The 21446-nt window shown below is 43.5% G+C and overlaps 1 protein-coding gene across 1 annotated transcript in view; it reads right to left on the bottom strand.

Moving 5' to 3' along the window:
* The window catches only part of GPM6B (glycoprotein M6B), a 106854-nt gene extending 86067 nt beyond the window's left edge, over nucleotides 1-20787 (bottom strand). The window contains exon 1 of the mRNA XM_053970406.1: nucleotides 20619-20787. Within this exon, the coding sequence (XP_053826381.1) occupies nucleotides 20619-20622 (4 nt within the window). The 5' untranslated portion in view covers nucleotides 20623-20787. The remainder of the gene's footprint in view (nucleotides 1-20618) is intronic.
* Nucleotides 20788-21446: the final 659 nt, after the last annotated feature.

Here is a 21446-nt window from a genome sequence, read left to right as displayed (position 1 = left end):
TTTTTTTTTCTTTATTAACTTCATGTGCAAAAAGTGCTTCTTTCCCACGACTTTCCACTTTTCCGTGTGCAGCCTTCCCCATCTCTAGAGTGTAATCCCCCTGCTCACCACCTGCTCCCTCTCCTCTTTAACCCAGGTCACGCAGTCACCAGTGGAGCAGGGACTAGGGCCTCACAGCAGATGTACCTCTTCCCTGCTCCAGTTGTGGGCTCTCTCCCTTCCTTTGGATGGCCACTGACAGACTACACTAACTTTACTTGCTGAACACAAGGGAAAACTCAATCTTTAAAGGTGGGTAAACAAAGAGGAAGGGACTGGATGTCTCAAGACCAAGAGCTTCTCCATTCAAGAGTAGCCAAGCATACAAACTCCAGGAAATGTAGCTACTCTTTTCAAAACCCTAAACCCTGTCTGCCACCTCTTCTCAGTCACATAACAGAGGCTGAGGTCCCTCTGTTGTCTGGATGACCATGGGACTCAGCCTTCCCATGCAAACACAGAAACCAATAACAGGCTGGCTGGCAGCTGGGACATGCTTCATATTTATGAAACTCCAAAGGTGGAAGAACCCCAAGAGAGCTTCAAGTCAAAATTCTGAAGTGGCAGTGGACTTCTCTATGTTTTTTTCTTGCTTAGTTTTTGGGGGTTGTTTTGTCATTTTGTTTGTCTGTCTCCTCTAAAATGATAAAAAACTGTAAGTCTTTCATATTTAGACAAGCACACACAGAAAGAAAGGACAGTGCCATGGGAATGCTGGAAAGAAACTAAACTAAAATCTGCCATTGGTTTCTTACAGGCAAGAAATGCCTCTTTCTCAGCTACAGCTCATTTTGCCTTCCAGTCTTCCACTTCATGGTTGCAACAGAAGAAACCAAACAGATGTGATTTATGACCCTTTTCAGACATCACTCTTTTGGAGAATGCAAACACACACACTAGCTGATAATGCTAAGAACAAGCATGAATCAAATCTGCAACTCTCAGTCACATGTTTCCATAGAGAAACTTCTTCAGCATCACCCTCCATTTAGGCACTGAAGCATTTTGAAGACAATAATTGCCCATAAAGCACCCTGAATACGCAAACAAATGAATGAGAAGTGGGCTAAAAGAATTCAACTCGCTTGCTCAAAGCCATAAACCCAAGAAACAGGTACAGCTATGACTTCAAATTCAGGTAAATCACTTGACTCTGGCAGCTAGAGGTTATTGCCTTAATGAACAGCTAAGTTTTTTTGCTAAGTCAATATGCTTGTTCTTATAAAGAAAAGCTCTTGGAAGATTCTTGAGAACATTTTAATCAGACAGCACTTTCTGTAGTCAAAAACATAATGCTCTCTCAATAATGTTAATGTGTAAAACTGACATTAAAAAGCAAGAGTGACTGAAAGGGCTTTACAATAACCCTACAAATTATTCAACTGCCACGTAAGACTTGTGTTCCTTCATGTTCAATACACGTAAGATACGCTAATCCCTCTCACTGCCCTTTAGGACACCCTGCTCTTGACTATTTCAGCTATGAGGAAAATTTGCATGTTGTCTTCTGAGTCTAATAATGTTTTACACTCCTGTTTAGTGTCTCATTTAATGAAGGTTAAACATCACAACAAATGAGCCAACTCGCAGCTCATGTGTTGCAAATTCTAACCAACCTGGCTGTTAAGAAATCAAGCTTTTTGGAAAGCCAAGAGTTAAGATAGCTGTTGCACATGAAGTGTTCATTTAGAGAGGTCAGAAGTTCTGCATCCTCAAGCACTTTCTTAAATACCCCATTTTGTAACAAGGCACTTATTTCCCAATCTATCACCCAAAGTAACTTACTCATTCTTCAGTAAGTCTACTGGACTCTTAAACTAACTTGTGTAACTTTGATAAGATGGTGCACACTAAAATATTATTTGCTGTTGCCACAGCACAGGTAGCTCAAAGATTAGACAGCACCTTCACACATTGCCTGGCCAACGTTTTATGCAGAGGAAAAACCTGGCAGACTGGGCCAACATTGATACACAAACCCATGAAATAGTCCCTGCTTTAAATAGTTAACACTCTAGGCTTCTGTTCTCCAGGGGCACACTCACCTGTTTAATTGTTGCATGCATATAGGTGTGCAAGGTATGACAGGTAAATGACGCAGCAGACACTGAGAATGCCACAGTTATAAAAGCACAAGGTGACATCTCTCAGCTGTTTTTCTTTTATAGCCACACAGATGGCAGGTATGCAACAGAAGAATGTATTTCTGACCATTCACACACTCAGAGAAAAGATGCCATTAACAAAACTGAAGGAAGTTGCTTATCGTTGTCTTCTCAAAGGATACATTTCTGGCAGTACAAAGGTATCACATTTTTTTTTCTAAAGAAACTGAACAGTCACTACAAAGCAACATTGCTGCATTTATAGTACCACTTTGTTTTAAAAAGGCACAGTTTCTGCCACCTAGCTGCTACATGTGGGTTTAAGTATGGCTGTATCTAAAGGAGTTTCAGCATTTCAGAGATGTAAGTTTATTCACAATATAATGCAGTTTCGATATAGTGTATTACAGCATTAATTGATACTATTAGATGCACATACAAGGGGAGTTATCTATAGAATTATTACCCAGGAAGGCTGCAGTAGAAGTAATTGCTAGCACTTCATTACTGAAAAATTAACTCACATCTGGAGGGTGTTTTTACAAAAGACTGAAAAATACAATTCAGAAAAGCCTGCTCTCCTGCAGTCCTTGTAATTTGTCATCAATACAGTAATTCCCAACACATACGTGACTATTACAAGCCCTGGTTTTTATTAATGTATTATGAAACAGCATAACTTTTGAAATTATACTACAATTTCCACCAGAGATCAAGTTTTTTTCTTGTTACAATTGGTTGCTAGATAGAAACCAGTGGTAACAACAGAGTTGGGAAAAAAAAAAAGAATTCCAAGTCAAAGTTTGTAGGCACATTGCCCCATTATTAGCCTGAAACATCTGTTAGGGGCCAGTAATCATGCTTTCACAAATCATTTCTCTGCATAAGCTTAATAATTTGTATCCAAATTGCACTGTACTTAATTCCCATGGCGGTGATCTTCAATCACATTTCCAAGATTGCGCTCATAGCATAAATCATGTTTCGTAGATTTCATTATAATCAGCAGTTGTTTCCTGGATTATCACATACCAATGCATATTTCTGTAATTACTTACCTGAAAAATGAAGCTAGGGAAGTCTTTCATTTGGTCTTTAATGCAATATTTCAGCCAAATAAAAATTATTCCAAGTCACGCTTTATACACTGTTCCAAACCATTTTTTTCCTGCTTCTAAGCCTAACACAAAATATGACTTTTCCTGTCCATTAAAGCAAGCAAGCATTTGCAATAGCAATAAATCACTACTGCAAAGTCCCAAATCAGCTAAATTCTGCCTGCTGTGCACAGGTGTTTTCCAACATGTTTTTTAACACAAGGATGCACACAGAGACCCTGAGCAAGCAGACTCCTTGTATGTTCTGCTGCCAAGTACACCAAGTATTGCCTCTCAAGCTCTCAAGGCTGCTTGTTGGTGCATCTGAGGAGACTTGTCTATCAGTGCATTGCTGAACTGGGACAAATTTTCATACTAATCAGGATGTGACGCTAACAGATTGTACCCTGAAACACAGCTCTCCTCTGAGAGTCAGTCATTTAAATAAATGTGCATTTGGTTTTGCGTTCTAGCATATTTGAGTTTGTGTGGTTTTGGGTTTTATACATTTGTTTATATGCATTTTATACTTCCACTTGCACCCACTGCCTCTCTGCAGCTTGCCATATAATGGGAAAGGAGAGGTCAACACTGAGCATTATGAGAAGACAACTAGTCCAGGCTTTCCAGAGAGGAGTTGTTCACTTCAACCTTTATTACCTTTAAAACTGTTTGGCTTTGGACCTTTCAGAGGAAAGTCATCCACTGCCACAATATTTTGTAGAAAACCACCCCTAAAAAATTACTGCTTTTATTTTTAAGCTCTTCACTCAAAACAAGGCTAAAGCAAGGTAACTCTCCTGTTCTTTACAACAGTAAAGCGACAGCAGCCTACAGCTTCCTCATGAAGGAAAGCACGGGGCAGGCTGTGATCTCTCGTGACTGGTGATAGGACACGAGGGAACAACACAGAGTTGTGTCAGGGAAAGTTTAGACATGATATTAGGAAAAGGTTTTTCACCCAAAGTGTGGTTAGGCACTGGAACAGGCTCTCCAGGGAAGTGGTCACAGCACCAGCCTGAGGGAGTTCCAGAAGTGATTGGACAACACTGTCATGCACATGGTGTGACTCTCGGGGCTGTCCTGTGAAGGGCCAGGAGCTGGACTTCAGTCATCCTTGTGAGTCCCTTCAAAGTAGATCCTCATATTTCTTCTCATGGAAGAGTGAATTACTTCAGAACTTTAAAAAGAAAATCACCAGTTTTTGCTCTTATGTTCCTTTGCAGCAGCCACCAATAAGTAGCCAGTAAATCGTGATTCTTAGCTTAAAATATAGCACAGACTCAGCCTGTGTGATGAATTTAATAATTTCCCATTAATTGGAAGAAATTCAGCTGAACTTAAAAACTTCCAATCAAAGATGCCTGCACTATATGTTCACTGAAGCTTTTTTACTGCAATGAACTTTTAAAAGTTAAATTGGCCTCCATGGAGCCTTTTGTCAAAAAAGGCCTGTACCAAACCAAATTGAAACTTACCAGGATAACCCAATTAACACATAGTCTGTGGTGGAGAATACATAAACCCTCTAGACAAGAGAGGCCAAAGCCTCTGTCATTCCTGCCATCACATTAATTACATTTACTGGAGACTGAACAGGTGGCAGCAGAGAGATTTGACAAAACAATTCCTTAGTGTGAAGCAGCCTAACACCTAAGGAAGCTGAACAGGGCACAAAGAAATCTATGCAATTATTTCACAGCACTGTAAATTAATTGCACTTCCACTATTCATGACGCAGTTTTATTGGAATTTTGCAATTGTTGTAAAAATGCATCACAAAATCTGAAAGGAAATTCTCCTTTTCCTTCTAAATTGGGGTTTGAGGACTGCACACACATTTTCACTGACAGCTGCTAGTCCCAGACTGCCAAAGCCACAGTGGTGAAAAGATGCTCTAACAGTAGCTATAGGCAGCTTCTCCTCCCTCACTGGCGTACCTCCCTAACTGCTTTAGTAAAGGACAGATGTGCATGACCCAATTGAACACCCTTTTTTTTTGTTATGGCTTTGGGGAAGGAAGAGAATGTTGCACGCAAAATTCCGTGTTGATTAAAAAGCACTAACATTTGGCTGAGCAAACCCCAATTTAGCCCCCTGGGCCTGTCTGACCCACTAACCACTGCTTCCTAACTGCTCTGTTATGGCAAAGTTTGCCTGAAAAATGCAGAGCTTGCAGAGCAAAAGAATATTACCCTTACATCAGTCTTGAAACACTTCCTTAATGGCATATTACGAAAATCCCCATTCTCACACTCTCAAATTTATTGATATTAAACTACACATTTGTAACAAAGATGTAACAACTGATGGAGCCTCTTTAATGACCAAACAGGGAATGCACTAAAGTATCAGAGAGACATATGACATCACTCAAATGAAGAAAATAAATAGCAAGATCTTGTCTGACTAGGTGGAAGAGACTGGGGAAGAAACCCATTTCACATATTTTCAGAATTTAAAATGTACTCTCCCTGTGGTATACCACAGTACTTCTCCTCCAGACAGCAAACAGGTACCACCTACCACAAGAAGAGATCGCTGTTTTGTTTCCACAATTTGCTTTTAGATATGCTTCCTTAAAACATAGGTCTTTCATAGGCTCTGGAGGCTCAGTGTTTGCCTAGGCTTTGTGCTTTCCTACAGATCTGCAACAGTAATCCCTGTACAAAAGAGAAGAGCATAAAAAGCAGGGGCAGGTAGAGTGGAACACATTGAACCTTTTTTCCCCCAAGCAACAGCAAAGGTACTAGAGTTATGTAAGAAGAAACATGCTAGCTACACTTGAACTGCCTCAATACCATCAGCAAGTTTATCAAGATCTGGTGCCCAGCTCAAGTCCCAGTTCTAAAGCATACATGAAAGCCTTCATCTTCTATTATGGAAAAAAAAAAATTCATTCATCACCATGGAAGAAGGAAAATTTGAAGTAAGTACCAGCCACTAAATGCTCAGAAAACAAACAGCAAACAAAAGCCTTCAAAATAATAGCAAGTCTTGTGATTTTTTTTTAAGCATTCAATGACTACAACAGACAATGGCTGGATAGGAGCAGGAATCAAGAGCAAAGATTTTGCAGTGTTAAAGAACTAGGCATCTGCAGCTCTCTGAAGGACACTGATCCTTGCACAGAAAGCAAGGAGACATCAAAGAGATGCTCTAGAGAACATGAGACACCTTACAGCTAGTGGGGGTTAATGGTATCTTGCAAAAATGTGATTCTTCAAAAAGGGAGAAGGGACTGGCAATGTTTAGGTATTATCAGTGGTTAATGATTTTGTAGGAGCACAGAAAATTATGTTTAGTGACCTCTAATTTCTCATGTTTTCTAAAGATAAATTAGAACTTCAAAGGAAGAATCAGGGAAAACCAGAGCCAAAAATACAGCCTCTCTGTACAACACACACATTTGCTTTCCTTTCCAATTGTTCCCAAGTTGAAGGAATGTCCAGTACAAGCCTTCAAACTAGGGATCAATCTGTAGAGACAATTCTTTCAGAGAGAAAAAAAAGGCAGCATAACACAATGTGCATATTAAACATTTTTTTCCCAAAAAACATTTCAGTTTTTTGAGAGAAAGACCTTTCTAATTCAAATATCCTGTTTGTTTGGATCAGAAAATAATCCTACTGGTTTTTGTTTTTCTGCCAACATCAACTTTTAAAACACTGTAAAAACAAACAAATGATGGAAAAAGAAGAATATTCACTCCATCACCAGAGATGAATCATGGAGGACCTTACCACACCACTGTATGGCACAGCAGAACAAGGCAAGAGCATCAGGACATCCAGGCACTACACCAGGGAAGAATTTGGGAAAACACTTCAGCAGCTCCCAATGGCTCCTGTCTGAAAAATGCCTTGGAAAACAAGCAGTACAGCTATCATATGGGAGACCTTGAAACTGTCACTCTGTAGTTGTGACCTGATGGAAAGACAACCCGATGCGAAAAGCTCCTTTTCAAAAAGGCTTTACTGCATTTTTTAATGAAAACTCCTATTCACCTATTACTCAGCCAACAAAGAGGGCTTGAAGACACATTAAAATGTTGTCATCTACATATAAAGAAAAAATAGGCACATCATCTAGCTCATGAGAATGAAAACCACAAGCAAGGGACTTTGAGCCTTCAAGCTGATGAAGCTTCCATGGTTTGAGATTAAAACTCTGTTGCACTCTTGCTTTTCTTGAATTTCCCACACACAGATATAAAAGGCAATGCCCTTAAAGCTCAGAGGACTTGGATTTAATGCAGTAAACTCCAAGCAGCCCAATTATGTTAACTATTTAAGACACCCATGAGAAAAACAGCATTCAGGTTAGTTATGCACACAAAGTTATCTTTTCACTCCCCATTTTCTGCTCCCATAGTGCTGGCTTTCTGGAGATGGGACAGCACAAGACAGCCACCAAGCTCTGTGCCCTGACAGAGTCCCACCAAGGCTTGTGCTTAGTGTTAGCCAAGCCTTGGTCTCCTCCACAGAGATGAGGGGTCTCATATAAACAGATACGACCCCAGTTACTGAGCTGATAGAATGGCAGGAAATGAACGATGTGCAAGCAAAGGGAAAGATTTAGCAAAGGCAAATACTGCTAGAGTTAATAATCATGCCCTAATTCAAACTAGGCTCCTCTAAAGCAGGCCAGGTTAATTTTAATTACTATGCAGTTTATTTTCTTGGCATGAACCGAAAAGGTTCACATCAGAACCACAGGAACCACTTGGGAGGCAGGAAGCTGCTGCACTTATCCTGTGAGTACCATGACCCGAATCAATTAGTATGCAGTGCTGCACATTTCCTTAAATCATCTCCAGTGCATACATTCCTGGTCTCACATCCAGGGTCACCATAGCTATGAGGGATACAAAAGATGGTGGTGAAGCTTGCTGGCAACTGCTGCCCTGCCTCTTCCATGTGTCTGCAGGGGAACACAGCTGCTGGGGCTAACATTTGGGAAGGTACTTCTTGAGCAAACTCCTACCATGCAAATGCAGGTAAGTCCACACACAGCTTCATGAAAAGAGACTGAAGAGCTGGTGTTCCCAAGTAAAACTGGAAATGAAAAAGTCTGCATGTGTGATTCAGTTAATGACCAGTTTAAGATTATGTGGACAGAGGTTAAGTTTAGGTTATTACATAACCCTGAAAGGACAAAAGCTACACAGCTAGGCAGAACACTACCAGATTTCCACACTCTGCAACTTGTGCCATAGCACATACAAGGGCACTGTCATTGCCCTCTGATTCGAAGCCATCTACTCCACAGGGTTTGATGTAACCAGCGCATGTCAGCATCCTCCACAAACTCAAGGAGGAGGACCCTCTTATGCAATGTTACTGTTACATCTGAAGAGCTTTTTTTCCTTTGTACTTCATTAATAAAACAAACAAATAAAAGAACAAACAACAAAAAGACACCAGGAGAGAAAAGAAATCTTGTCTTCTTTCACATTAAGCCCAGAAAGGCCATATGAGGACCATCCTCAAAAGCTACTGCAGAAAGCATCACAGATGTCCAAGCCACAGCCTACACTGTCCTGCAGCCACAAAATCTCCTGTCTCTATTCTAGTCTCTCACAGAAGGGATGCTGACAGTGAGTACACAGCTAAGAAGTGCTGGAATCCTGATCTCCTCCCCTCAAGCTTCATGTTTTGTATCATTAACTTCAGTGCTTAAGAGAAACACAGCTGCCTTGGCAGGTCACACTCAAGGAAGAAAGGCAGTTTCTGAGTAAGTGCAAAAGCTCCTTAAAGTCATGATGACCTAGGGGAAGGATTTTAAATTAATTGCCAGTATCTCCTAGCAGGAAGCACTGGCACTGTACATCCCAAGTGCTGTGGAAGGCCTGAGATGCAGGCTGTCACCAGGGTGCCCTTCCCAGCTGTCCCCTTCAGGACAAAGCAGGGCACACAACAGCTGCCAAGCCTGATGGATTTAAGTGTCACAGTTCCATCCGTGTCTGCCACAGAAGAGCACAGGTTACTGCTACGAGTCCATTCATGACGTGGAAGTCACCTGAGTGCACAAAATGTCTATACTGAATGTCTCTGGGACCACATGCAACAGCTCAGGATAAATTAAATTTTGGGATACTGCTGTGATGTCAGTGATTTAGCCTGACACAAGAAAATGGTGTTAAAATGGCAAATAAAGGCAAGCTTAACAAGGCCAAATGTAAGGTCCTGCACCTAAGTCAGGGCAATCTCAACCATGCATACAGGCCAGGTGATGAGTGGACTGAAAGCAGCCCTTCCAAGAATGACCTGAGCTGTTGGTGGATGAAAAACTGACTTTGAACCAGCAGTGTGCACTTGCAGCCCAGAAAGCCAACTCTGCTCTGGGCTGAATCAAAAGCAGTGTGGCCAGCAGGCTGAGGGAGGCAATTCTGCCCTTCTACTCTGCCAGTGTGATACCCCAGCTGGAGCACTGCATCCAGCTCTGGGGTGCAGCGTCCCCAACGCAGGATGGACATCAACCTTTTGGAGCAGGTCCAGAGGAGGTTACAAAGATGATCAGAGGGCTGGAGCATCCTATGAAGACAGGCTGAAAGATGAGGTGGTTCAGCTTGGAGAAAAGAAAGTCTGGGGAGATCTTGTAGCACCTTCTAGTACCTGAAGGGAGCCTACAGAAAAGATATGGAGGGGCCCTTTACCAAGTGATAGGTTAAGGGGTAATGCTTTAAACTGAAAAGAGGGCAGATTTAGATTAGATCCTAGGATGAAATTCTTTACTATGTGGGTGGTGAGACTCTGTAACCAGGTCTCCCAAGGAAGTTGTGGGTGCTCCATCCTTGGAAGTGTTCAATGCCAGGTTGGATGGAGCTCTGGTCTAGTGGAAGATGTCCCTGCCCACAGCAGGGGAACTGGAACTGGATAATCGTTAAGGCACCTTCCAATCCAAACCATCCTACAATTCCATGATTTTTCTCCTATGTTTAGACTTGGATAGGGAGAATAAATCTCTCTCCATAGAGATCTAAGAACCACATGCAAATGCAAAGCTCAAGTGTCGGAGCAATGAAGCATATGTAACAAAAAGCTTGACATATTTTCTGAGTAAGGGAATAGAAAACACTTTATTTACAAGGTACAGGAGCCAACATAAGGGATGTTTCACACATGCAGAAGAAGACAGACTACTGACCATGTGGGAAGTGGGCACAGCAGTCACGCTCACGAACACATATGGAAGGAAAAAGGCATGCTTCCCTCCTACTAATCTTACCAGTCTCTTCCCTAAAAAACAAGAGTTTTAAGGATCAAGTATTTTTAAAAGGATTACAGTAGACAAGAACTTAAGTATGACGGCATTTTCTGAATTGATAAACCTGCCTTATATGATGGGAAAGAGGAAGGAGTGCTTTGGGAACTCACATTTTGGCTGAAGAACTGCTTTTCCCCTTCTGTGTTGTCTTAGGAAGTCCACTGTCCTGGTTTAGGAAGGGCACTCCCCAATATAGTACTCCCACTTAAAAGAAAACAAGCCACTCCCCTCCTCCCCCACTCTGGTGGGAAACAAAAGGCAGAGATTATGGGTTGAGATAAGAACAAGTTACTAGAAACATCAATGAGATAAGAAAATGAACAGTACCAGTAACAACACTAATTTAAAAAGTGTATAAAGAGAGGGTGATTCACAGGCAAAAATGCTCACCAAGCCCAGGACAGTGAAAAACAATGCAGAGACTCTCCACATGCCACGCTTCCCCACCCCACAAGCCATCGTTCCTCCCAGAAGCAGGAGTCCCATACTTGCATCCCTGCAGTGATGTGGGTGGTATAGAATAGCAACCCAGATGTACACACACGACTCCAGGTTCTGCTCCCTCATGGCTACTGCAAATAAAATACCTCTGTCCTGGCCAAAACCAGGACGTCCTTGTCAGTCTCTTCTCAGGAGTCCTGCACAGAGAGCCCCGTTAGCAGGCCAGAGGAACAACTAATGAACAAAGATGCTACACTTCCAAGTAACTGGTAGGGTTTCTTTCAAGAGAAACTCAGGGATTGTTTCTATTCTCTTCCCTCAATTAAACCCTAATAATGCTGTGGTAAATAAGGAACATTTCTAATTTTCTAACCACTTTGAATATAATTCCTTCCAATAGGGAGGTAATCTTCAGAAAGTAGATAGCTATCCTACAGCCATCATACTGACCGATTTTGTGGGTATCTCTACACCAAAAAATACCAATGCTATCTAAGATCAACTAATCAAACATGAAACAAAGCATTTTTATCAACTAAATGTGTTTTTGTAAGGGGGACAAGTAACTAGTGCTGACTGTAACTACCCTGGCATTTTCCTGAACCTTTTTTTTTTGCATGTTCTTATAGGAACGGAAGACTCGGTGGGCAGTAATTAACACAGTTATATGTCAGGCTTTAACAGCAGCTGGGACATTTCCATTAGCCTTGGCAACAACCCTTAATATGCCACATGTACCATGCCTTTTTGTTACTGTGGAAATAGAAATCTAAAACTCCAACCTCCCTCCAGTAAAGCACTTAATTTTGCTTTAAGAAAGTGTCTCTTGACTTTCTGTTTATTTTAAAGCTGTTTCTTTTAAAGTCTCCCCTGTTTTCTGTCTCTCAGAGAGGTACATCACTTACTTGGAAGCACGAGTCACAGTCACAGCTGTGCTCATCTACCATGTGTGAATCACACGTGTGCAAAACCAGCAAGCGCTTCTGGACGTCACTTCATGGAGAAAGTCTTCAGTGGAGGATCAAATGCCAACAGGAATAAGGGGGGCAGGGAACTATCTACCCACACACATCCCCTGCCCACAAAACCTAAAACAGCCTAGAAGGAGAGAAGGACAAGGTTTGACCATGATATCCAGCACTTCCTCTCCGTGAGGATAATGGAAAGAGCCTAAACCATTCTGGACAAGCTGGAAAGCTAATGGTTATGGGAAACCATTCAGCAGATTTTATGATGACAGCCATAGGACACATCAAAAAATCCAAAAATAAAGTTTTACAGGAAAATAAAATTATTTTAATGAAATCTGCAGACTGTTTAAGGATTAAACCAATTGAGTCTTGACTCGTGCTGCTACCTCATTTGTGTTTTGTTTTAGTTCCACCCACTCCTTGAATACTTACCTTCAGTCTGCCACAGCTACTTTAAATCAGTATTTTCAAGAGTTTTTTTACTCCTTTTTTGTTTTCTGGTTCCTTTTTTTTTTTTTTTGCTTTCCTGAGGTTTCCACTGAGGAATAAGGAATTTAGTATGTGGTGGATTACAACAATTTCTCAAGCATGGTGTTGCAAGCATATTAGTGGCAGATAACATGAAAAATGTCAAAGAATTTCAGGAGAAGGTTAAAGATTAAGTATCTATTGTATGCTTCTCATAGATAAAGTTTGAGGAGAAAAGCAGGTATTTTCAAACTGTTTAAAAATAATTTAACGGCAGAAACAAAAAATTGCAGGCTAAACCCAGCAAAAATATTTAACTGGATATTTTTTATTCCACATCATTATTTCTTTAAGTCTCCAGACATAATCTGAATTGAGGGATTTTCATCAGATAATTACCAAGCATGAGAAATCACCATTTCAATTTCAGCACAGTATGGGGGAAATGTCTATGAAGTGAAGGTATACATTGCATAAGGGAAATAATTACTAACACAGGCTACATCAGTCACACATAGCAAAGCCCCCTCTGCACGGCATTCCTCGCATTCGCTTATGCAAAAATTTGGCTCAATGTAACTGTTATCAGCTTTAGTACCTAATAACTTCACTGGCTGGAGAGCAGGCAGTAACAGACAATTATATGGACTGGATTCTGTTACATTCCCTTGAGATGACATGACAAATATCTCAGAGATTTCCAGGCTTTTGTACCTGTGCCCATTACAGAGCATGAGCAGATGTTGCATTAAGTGTTCTTGTTTTTACACCTTGCAAGTTGTGGGTTCTTGACAGATGTGCTGGAGCAGATCCCTGTGCTTGCACCAAAAGAACTCCAAAATACTCCCACTAGACATCTCTATTTCCTCATGACTTTTTTTTTTTTAATGCATGCCTAAACAGCTCAAGAAAAGCATTTAATTTCCCACAAGGGAAGTTTCATGTGGCAATCTTATTTTCAGCTGTGTGCTTAACAAATACAAAAACTCATTTTATGCTTTTGTTTGGGAAAGTGCATGACTTTTATGTCAACACAGTTTTGGTAACAAAAGCGTAAGTTTAGACACAAGTAGCAATCACTTAAAACCTTCCAAAAGTTATTCCTTCAAAAAAATAAAACAAAGAAAAAGGGAAGTACAAATATAACATACAGCAAACACAGAGAACAAGAAAATTAAAACTACTTTAGTAAAGAGTTTACCAAAAAAGTATTGAAGATCCAGCCAGTGTTCCGCACTAGTTCAGACTTGCATAGTGTTTGTTGGCATGGTGTGTGCCAAGGAGTCTATTCCAGAAAATCCTTACAGAAATTTGCCTAACCTTGAACTTCAGAAATTTTAAAAAGAAGTCTTAAGTTGATGAAAGAACTGTCTTATGCCACAAAACATTTGTGCCCAATCAGAAAACACATATAAACCCACCAAAAAAAAAAAAAAAAACCCAACAAAAAAACCAAAAAAACAGTGAAACTTCTCTTGAAGTGATAGCTAAGACACAACAGCAGCCACACGGCCAAGTGGGCTCCCAAAGGGTGTCAAAGGGTGTCAGCAGGTGACTGCAGGCAAACAATGCTCACCTGCACCCAGCAGCTTACTGAGACACACAGTCTGCATTAGGACTGAGAAGCCTCAAGGAATCTGTTAGCATGTAAGCTGGCAAAAACACAGACTAAAGGGTAAAGCCAGACATTGGAGAGCCCCAGTTAGCCGTCAGCATAAGGGAGTCAGATTCCTCCCCAGTTAGCCACCAGGGGCAGGCTCCACTGCCCCAGCTCAGCAAAACAACCAACGAGCCCAAGTGCATGTTTCCAATATTGAGAAAACCAGCGCGCTACTCAAAACATAAACCTCCACTGGCTGAACTCCCATCATTTACTCTGGGTTTGGATCTCCTGACCAGCTGCATTGTTAACACAAGGTGTACTTTCTCTCTGTTTATCCACAAACCAGCACCTGGAAGGTAAGCCAGCTGCTTCCTTACTCCTGCAAAACTTTTGCCCTGTTTGCCTTCAGTGCAATCCGTCTCTGATTTATGTATGGTTTACACCAGGGCAATTCTTGTATTTCCACTGGCATTGAAGGAGTGTATTCAAAGACAAGAGCTTTAGGCTGCAATTCGCAACAATTGCTCTAGGCACTTAGCAGACACTATAAAACCCCAACCAAAATTATGAAGGCTGTATCTTACATTGGCTACTTCAAATCAGTTCAAGAAGTCAAGTCTTGCTCATGACCCAAGTCCCAGCTAGCTTTGAACCACAGTCCTTTTCAACCTCTCCCCGCAGGAGAAAAAAAAAAAAAAAATCCCAAATATTAAAGTACAAACACATTTCTGAAAGTCCTTTTCTGTACATATAAATTTAGGCTAAAATTTCCAAGTGTGACATGCACACAACTATCAAAGCATTAAACAAATATGCCCAAAAGTGATGCAGAGAAAGGCACCGAGGTTTGTATCTATCAATAGCTCTATGGCTGGCACATCCTTCTGTTAATGAAACGTAAGCTCCATTCACATTTTGAAATTTGCTGCTAGTCAAAGAGCTCCAAAACTAGGGAGAACAAAAGATGTTGAATTCTCATAGTTCTTTGTATTGCTTCTAAATGTTTCCCAAGCCACAACTCTCCATGCAAGCTTTTGAGCCTAAAACCCAAGAGATAAATAATTATGGAGAGGAAGACTGCCAAAGCACCAAGATAGAGCAGCAATAGAAAGCAACAAACAGCTAAGAATTCAGTGGTACACAGGACGCTACCTATTTGTTACACTGAATGGTGACATCTCCACTGATGCCCACTGTGTTTACAGGGGAGGGGTGACTGGATTTTGACTATCACTGCACCAAAGCTATCTCAAGTTCACACCTGCCTGCAGAATAAAGGCTGGGAAAGAATCAGGAGACGTGGATTCCTCTCTGGGCACTGTCAAGCCAAGTTTGCTTCCTCTGGGCCACAGGCTACATTGCACATGACCAGGAAGAAGCCAACTTATGAGATGGATGTGATGGGCTCTCTTTTGCCCTTTGACCACTGTGGGTATTTACCCAGTAATCCTCCCCGCACAGATTCTGCACCTCTACAGAGAGAAGCTTGCAGGCTCAGCTGGGACCCATCACGTTAATACAACCATCTTTGATGTTCCACACGGAAACTAAACTATCTTTCCTTATATTTGCTCACACCAGTGCAAACCCAGAGGCACTTGTACACAAATGGATTTTAAGGAACCAGCCAGATGAACAGAAAGAATCTTGATTTCTATCAAACCAATGCAGCCATGCTTAAGCAAACCCTGGAAAATGACCTCCCAAATGTCTCACCACACACCTTACTAGACTGGAACTCCAGCGAGATGCCACGTGCTCCAACATCTTCCAAAACATTAACACTGTGGGGCCACAGTGTTTCAAAAGAGATTCAAAAGAGATTGAATTTTTCACAGGTGGGTTCGAGGAAGGCAGCTCCCGTGGCTCTGCGCAAGCACTCGGCACTCAGCGGGAATGGTGCGAGGAGCTGCACTCAGGAGCCAGGTGCTGTGCTGCCTGGGCAGGTGAGGGGCAGGCACGCATGGGGACCAGGTGTGGGCATGTCTGAGGAAAGGTGAAGGGCACACACAGCTGGGGTGCCCCTGGGGGAGGTCAAACAGAAGAGAAATCCATCAGTGGGAAGAGCAGCCATTGTGGGGAGTGAGGTAACACAGCAACACACAGCAGTTCCCTCAGCAAATGCTCTACTTCAGTGAAATTTCAGCAGATACAATGTTCTCCCACTTCTGAAAAGACAACAACATATTTTTAACCAAAAACTATCAGTGGAAATACAATAAGAGGAGTTATTTTGCATCTGCCTTCAATACTGTGTACCTCAGAGAAAAGAAAATCCTCGCTAATGAAAACATGCACCACTCAGATAATGTGATACTGCTGTATGAGGTAAAAAAGTGATACCAGGAAGTGGGCTTCACTGGGTTTGGTTTCAAGGTTTTTTTTCACCTTGTCCTGAAATGGACACTGGACAGTTTTTTCGAGTAAGGACTTTAGATATTACTAAATATTGTTCAGGAGTATCCCTGGATACTCCTTCCCTGAAATGTTCAAGATCAGACTAGGCAGGGCTTTGAGCAAGTGAAAAAATGTCCCTGCACATAGCAGAGAAGTTGGATTAATAGAGCTTTAAAGGTCAAACCAAAATATTCTATGATTTGAAGACACCTGGAGACTGCAACTGGTTTTAAAAATTCTATAAACACTGAAAAAGACAGGCAATCAGGCACTGACAATTCAGACCTCCCAGGGACGCAATGTATCATCCAGTATGTTCTTCTGAAATGTAACTATTCAAGATCTATCAGATGTAGAATTAATACACAGGACAGAAGATATCCTGTATTACAGAACCACACACTTATTTTACTGTAAATATAGTGAAAACACAGATTGTTTAAGATACACAACATTTTCTCCTCCGCTCCCTTCTCAGACAAGAGGGATTACAGAGAGAAGACAAATTAAGTACCTTTCAACAGCACAAACAGGTGCAGTGGAAATAGAGGAAGGGCAGCAGTATAACATTTCATACTTCACAGGTTTTATGAGAAGATAAATTGAATATTAATTTCTTTTCTTTTAATAAAAATAAGGTTAAATATGTTTAAGAGGTGTACGATTTAAGAAAATATGGACTACGCCACTTGGCAATTGAAATCCAGCCACCATTAATGACCAAAGCTAATCAGATTTTACTATTAATGTTAGACATGAAAGATTTCAGCTCCTACCTGAATGAAAGGTATAGCTGAATAGGAAGAAAGAAGACTGATTCTGTTTCAGGATTTGTCCCTAGCTGTCTATAAGAAGAAAGCCTGGTTTACAGAATATTTGAACTTACTTCAGACACATTTAGTGTAAAAGCAATTTCTCTGGGTGGCAAGAGCCCCTAAGCTGGAACTCCTGAAGATAATGCCTACAAGAAAGGGATGGTCTGCTCTGGGATGCAGGGAGGAACTGCAGGGACACAGAAGCAAGTACTGCTGATGGAGCTGGATGGGCTGGAGAAGGTGTGAAGGACAGGAGATGGCCCCAGTGTGATATCTCTGGGAATTCCCAGGCCTTTAGGCTCCACAAGGTAGCAGTTCCTGCACTGGGGCTTCAGAGAAATGGGACTAGAACCCACATAATGACAGGCAAAATTTCATTCTCTGTTTGCAGACAGTGTTCTCAATATCTCTTTTCAAAAAACCAACCAACCCAAATACAATATATGTACCTACACTGCTCCAATCACTTTTTTTTTTCTTTTACGTAAAAAGCAACAGTTTGGAGAGTACAAAGAAGAAAAAGTGTAAAATTACAAAATCACACAATTCCCAAGAAATGACATTGTATCATGCTTTTCAAACTTTTAGGAACCAAAACTTTTTGTATTTTTTTGTTCATTTTGTAAAGTAACAGCCCCCTCTCCCCACCTTCTAATTGAAACACTAAGTTTTAGAGAGTGAGTGCCACAGTGCAAGATGCCCCATGGGTGGGACTTCTCACAGGAGATGCACAAAGCAATGCACTGGTCATTACTGAGGACCCTCCACCCAGCCAGTGCAAACCCTATCCAGTTCTGGGAATAGAGTGCCCAAGTTTCAGAAGTGCTGAGGGAGCCAAAAGCCCAAAGAACAGCAATGGCTTCAGAGGGCTCTCAGCCTCCAAAAAGGAAAACAAAAACCAGCCTGGGTAAGTCAGTCCTACACAAAAGTTTTGTGTGATCAAGGACAACTCGAACTGTCTTAATGAGAGGCTGTCCAACACATCCCTGCCATCCGATCAGGAAGCTCAATAACAGCACTGGGGCTCCACACAAGGCCTGGTGAGACAATCACATCAGCCTCAGTCTACCTAATGCCAAGGCAACAGTTATGCAATGACAGAAACAAAACGTTGTATTCATGGGGGACCAGCTCCTTTTTGTGAAGACAAAGGCTTCTTTTGTTTTTCTTTTTGAAGTTCTTCATATGAAATTTCTGCTCCAAGTCCCCTGTCCTGACTGACCAAACTGCCATCAATTCAGGCACAGCTTGGTCATCCAACAATGCTTCTAAGCAAAGAACTCGGCAGACCTTGGAATTTTGTGTTGTTATCATCATCATTATGAGCAAAATGTTCAAGAAAAGTTTTCTTGTCTTTACTCCCCTTTTCCCAACTGCTACATTCAGGACAACACCTTCTATATGGACATAAATTATATACTTCACACACTGTTGCAGACCCACAATGCGCAAGACTAACTTTAGTGGTTTTTTAAGATTTTAGGACTGAAATAAAGATGGGCTTCTCCTTAAAGTGAATCACTCAAGAAGATTTAAAACAGCATTTTGATTTCAAACTGCTAGCAGCTTAATTCACTGAAGGAAAACCAATTTCATACACTTAGCAGCAAAGACATTTAAGAACAATTTTACATGAAAATCAATACTCTTCCCTTAGTAAGACAGTAAAAACATTCCTTTGTTTCTATCCCTCTTCCCTCCCCATTCCAAGATTTACTGGACATTAACCCATGCCAGTAGAAGTGTAAGTTAAGAGGAAGATAGTAAGATATAGACAAGCGGCGGGGCTGACCACTTTGCAGTTTCACTTAATATCAAAAGTTCACACAGGAAAAGAGTAATCTAAAAAATGAGTATCAGAATATGGACACAAAAAATAAGCTTTCTGATGCTGCTAATACAGCTGGTTGGTTTGTTTCATTCATCAGAGCTGCTAAGGCTACAGGAATCAGTACTTTACCATGCACTGAAAGGGATGTAGAAAACTTCTAAAAAGCTTAGCAAAAAGACATTAATACTAGAGAAGTCTGATCTTCACTAAGCTAGGGAACAAACCAGTTAATAAGCATTTAGAAATTAGGGAATTAGGTGATGCGAATTAATTTAACAAAGTAGCAATCATAGGAATTCTGTCATCTTCCTTTAGCTTTGGCTGAGTAATTAATTTTTTTTCTTTTTAATTAAAACCAGAGACAGTGCCAGCATCAGTGTGTGCATATTAACACTCAGGCACGCACTGATAGCTCTGCTTTAGCAGTTGCAACCTCTAAGCAATAATATGCCAGTGGCAAACCAGACCAAAGATACAGCTGTATTTTTCTATCTTTTCTTTTTTCCAACCTCCTAACTTTCATTACTGCCTAATTAATTTGGATGTATTGTTGCTTGAAAGAGAGTTCGCGGGAAGCAGCCCATATACTAAAAGTCCCACGCTGAAAGGATGGGAATGCTGAAGATGAGCGCTGACTGCCCACGGAGCCATGTGCACTACGGATCTTTCCCTCCCTAGGGCCCCATTTCTGCTCCTGTTAACACACTCACGCAAGCGCTACCCTCCCCGTAAGTTTGGGAACAGAAGTCGCCACTTTCCACCCACACCCAACTCCCGCCACCGCTGCCGAGGGAACAGCGCACCGCGTTATGCCAATGGCCCGCAGGATTCCCTAACGCTCACACCTAAATGCATCATGCCCGGCACACGGGAGTACTCAGCGCTGCCCACTCCACTCTCCTCAGCACCTCCCTCTCCTGCCGGCGTCCCGAGGCTATTCCCCCTCTCCCGACCAAATTCACACCCCGGCAAAAGCTGACCCGCACCTCTGGGGACGCGGGTTTGGCGGAGAGGGGCTGCGCGCCCCCCGCTCCGCCGCATGCCGGGGGGAAGCCGGGCGAGACCGAGCCAGTCCCCAGCGCCGGCCGGCGGCACCGGGACCCGCGGAGAGCCCCGGGACCCGCGGAGAGCCCCGGGCACGCTCCGGCCCCACGGCCGCCCCTGCCCCCCCGACTGCGCCTCTTCCTAGGCTTCTGAGGGATGGACCACGGGATGGAGAAGCTCCGGGCCGGCTGCGTACAACAGCCTCCAAAACTACAGAACCCGCATTCTGCATTATTATCATCATCATCATCCACACCAACGATTTCTTTTCAGAGGAAGGGAGCGCTCTGCAGCTGGCGAGCAAGGTCCCGTTGTCCCGTCCCCGCTCCCGCTCCCTGCGCGGAGTTTCTGTGGCAGCGGCGAGGAGCAGGGCGGGCGGAGGGGCGGCCGCTCCCCCTCCCCGCGCTGCCGGGGCGCTCAACAGGCGGCTGCCGCTGCCCCGGCCGGGGCTGCCCCGCACCTCGCACCCACCCTCCCCGCAGCCGCGGCTCCCCTGCGGCCCCGGGCCGCGGGCTCTGCCGCAGCCGCGCTCGCTTACCCATGGCTGGCTCGCGTGGTCCGGGCGGTGCGGAGGGCGCAGGGCAGGGGCTCGCTGTGCCGTGCCGGGCTGTGCTGTGCCGTGCCGGGTGAGCGGGCTGGCGGAGGGCAGCGGCCGCAGCTCTCGCACTGGCGGGCTCGGCTGGGCTCGCCTGCGGCGGGAGCGAGGGGCGGGAGGGGCGGGAGGGGCGGGGCGGCCCCGCCTGCGCCGCCCCAGGGCCCGGCCCGGCCCGGCCCGGCCGCGCGGGGCAGGGGGCACAGCGCCCCCCCGCGGCCGCTGCCGCCGCCCGGGGGCTCGCGCTCGGTTCCGCCCCCGGCCCGTCCTCCTCCCCCGTGACATCAGCCGCCCTCGGGGGCCGCCGGGGACGCGCGGCAGGCGGGACTCCTGACCCTCCCGCCTGGGAAACCTCGGGAGCCTGAGCTGCGGGCACCCTTGACCTTCAGAGCCACCTGCCCCTTAACGTTTCTCTGTGACAGTGGCAAGGGCACTGTGTGCTCAAACACAACATCATTTCATTCATTACTGTCTCTACCCCTGCTCAGCAATGTCGTTCTTATCTTCACAGCCCCTTCTGAAGCGCCTCACGCCGCTTTCCAGCGTCACGCAGCACTGCGGGAGCTGCCACGAGCGGCGTTCCAGCCACACAGCCGTGTACGACGATGCCCGCAGAGACTTTGTCATTCTTTAAGCGCTGCAAAGAATGTGTCTTGGCTTTGGGAAAATTCGGTGAACGGGACCCTGGAAGTAACAGACCAAGTAGTTCGGGGGCATATGGGTTGCTTCTCCCTTAGGAGATTAGCAGTAGCCCCTTCCCCATACCTGGAGATG

Source organism: Vidua macroura, chromosome 2, assembly GCF_024509145.1.
Source record: "Vidua macroura isolate BioBank_ID:100142 chromosome 2, ASM2450914v1, whole genome shotgun sequence".
Lineage (NCBI taxonomy): Eukaryota > Metazoa > Chordata > Aves > Passeriformes > Viduidae > Vidua > Vidua macroura.
This window is presented reverse-complemented; position numbering and strand designations above follow the sequence as displayed.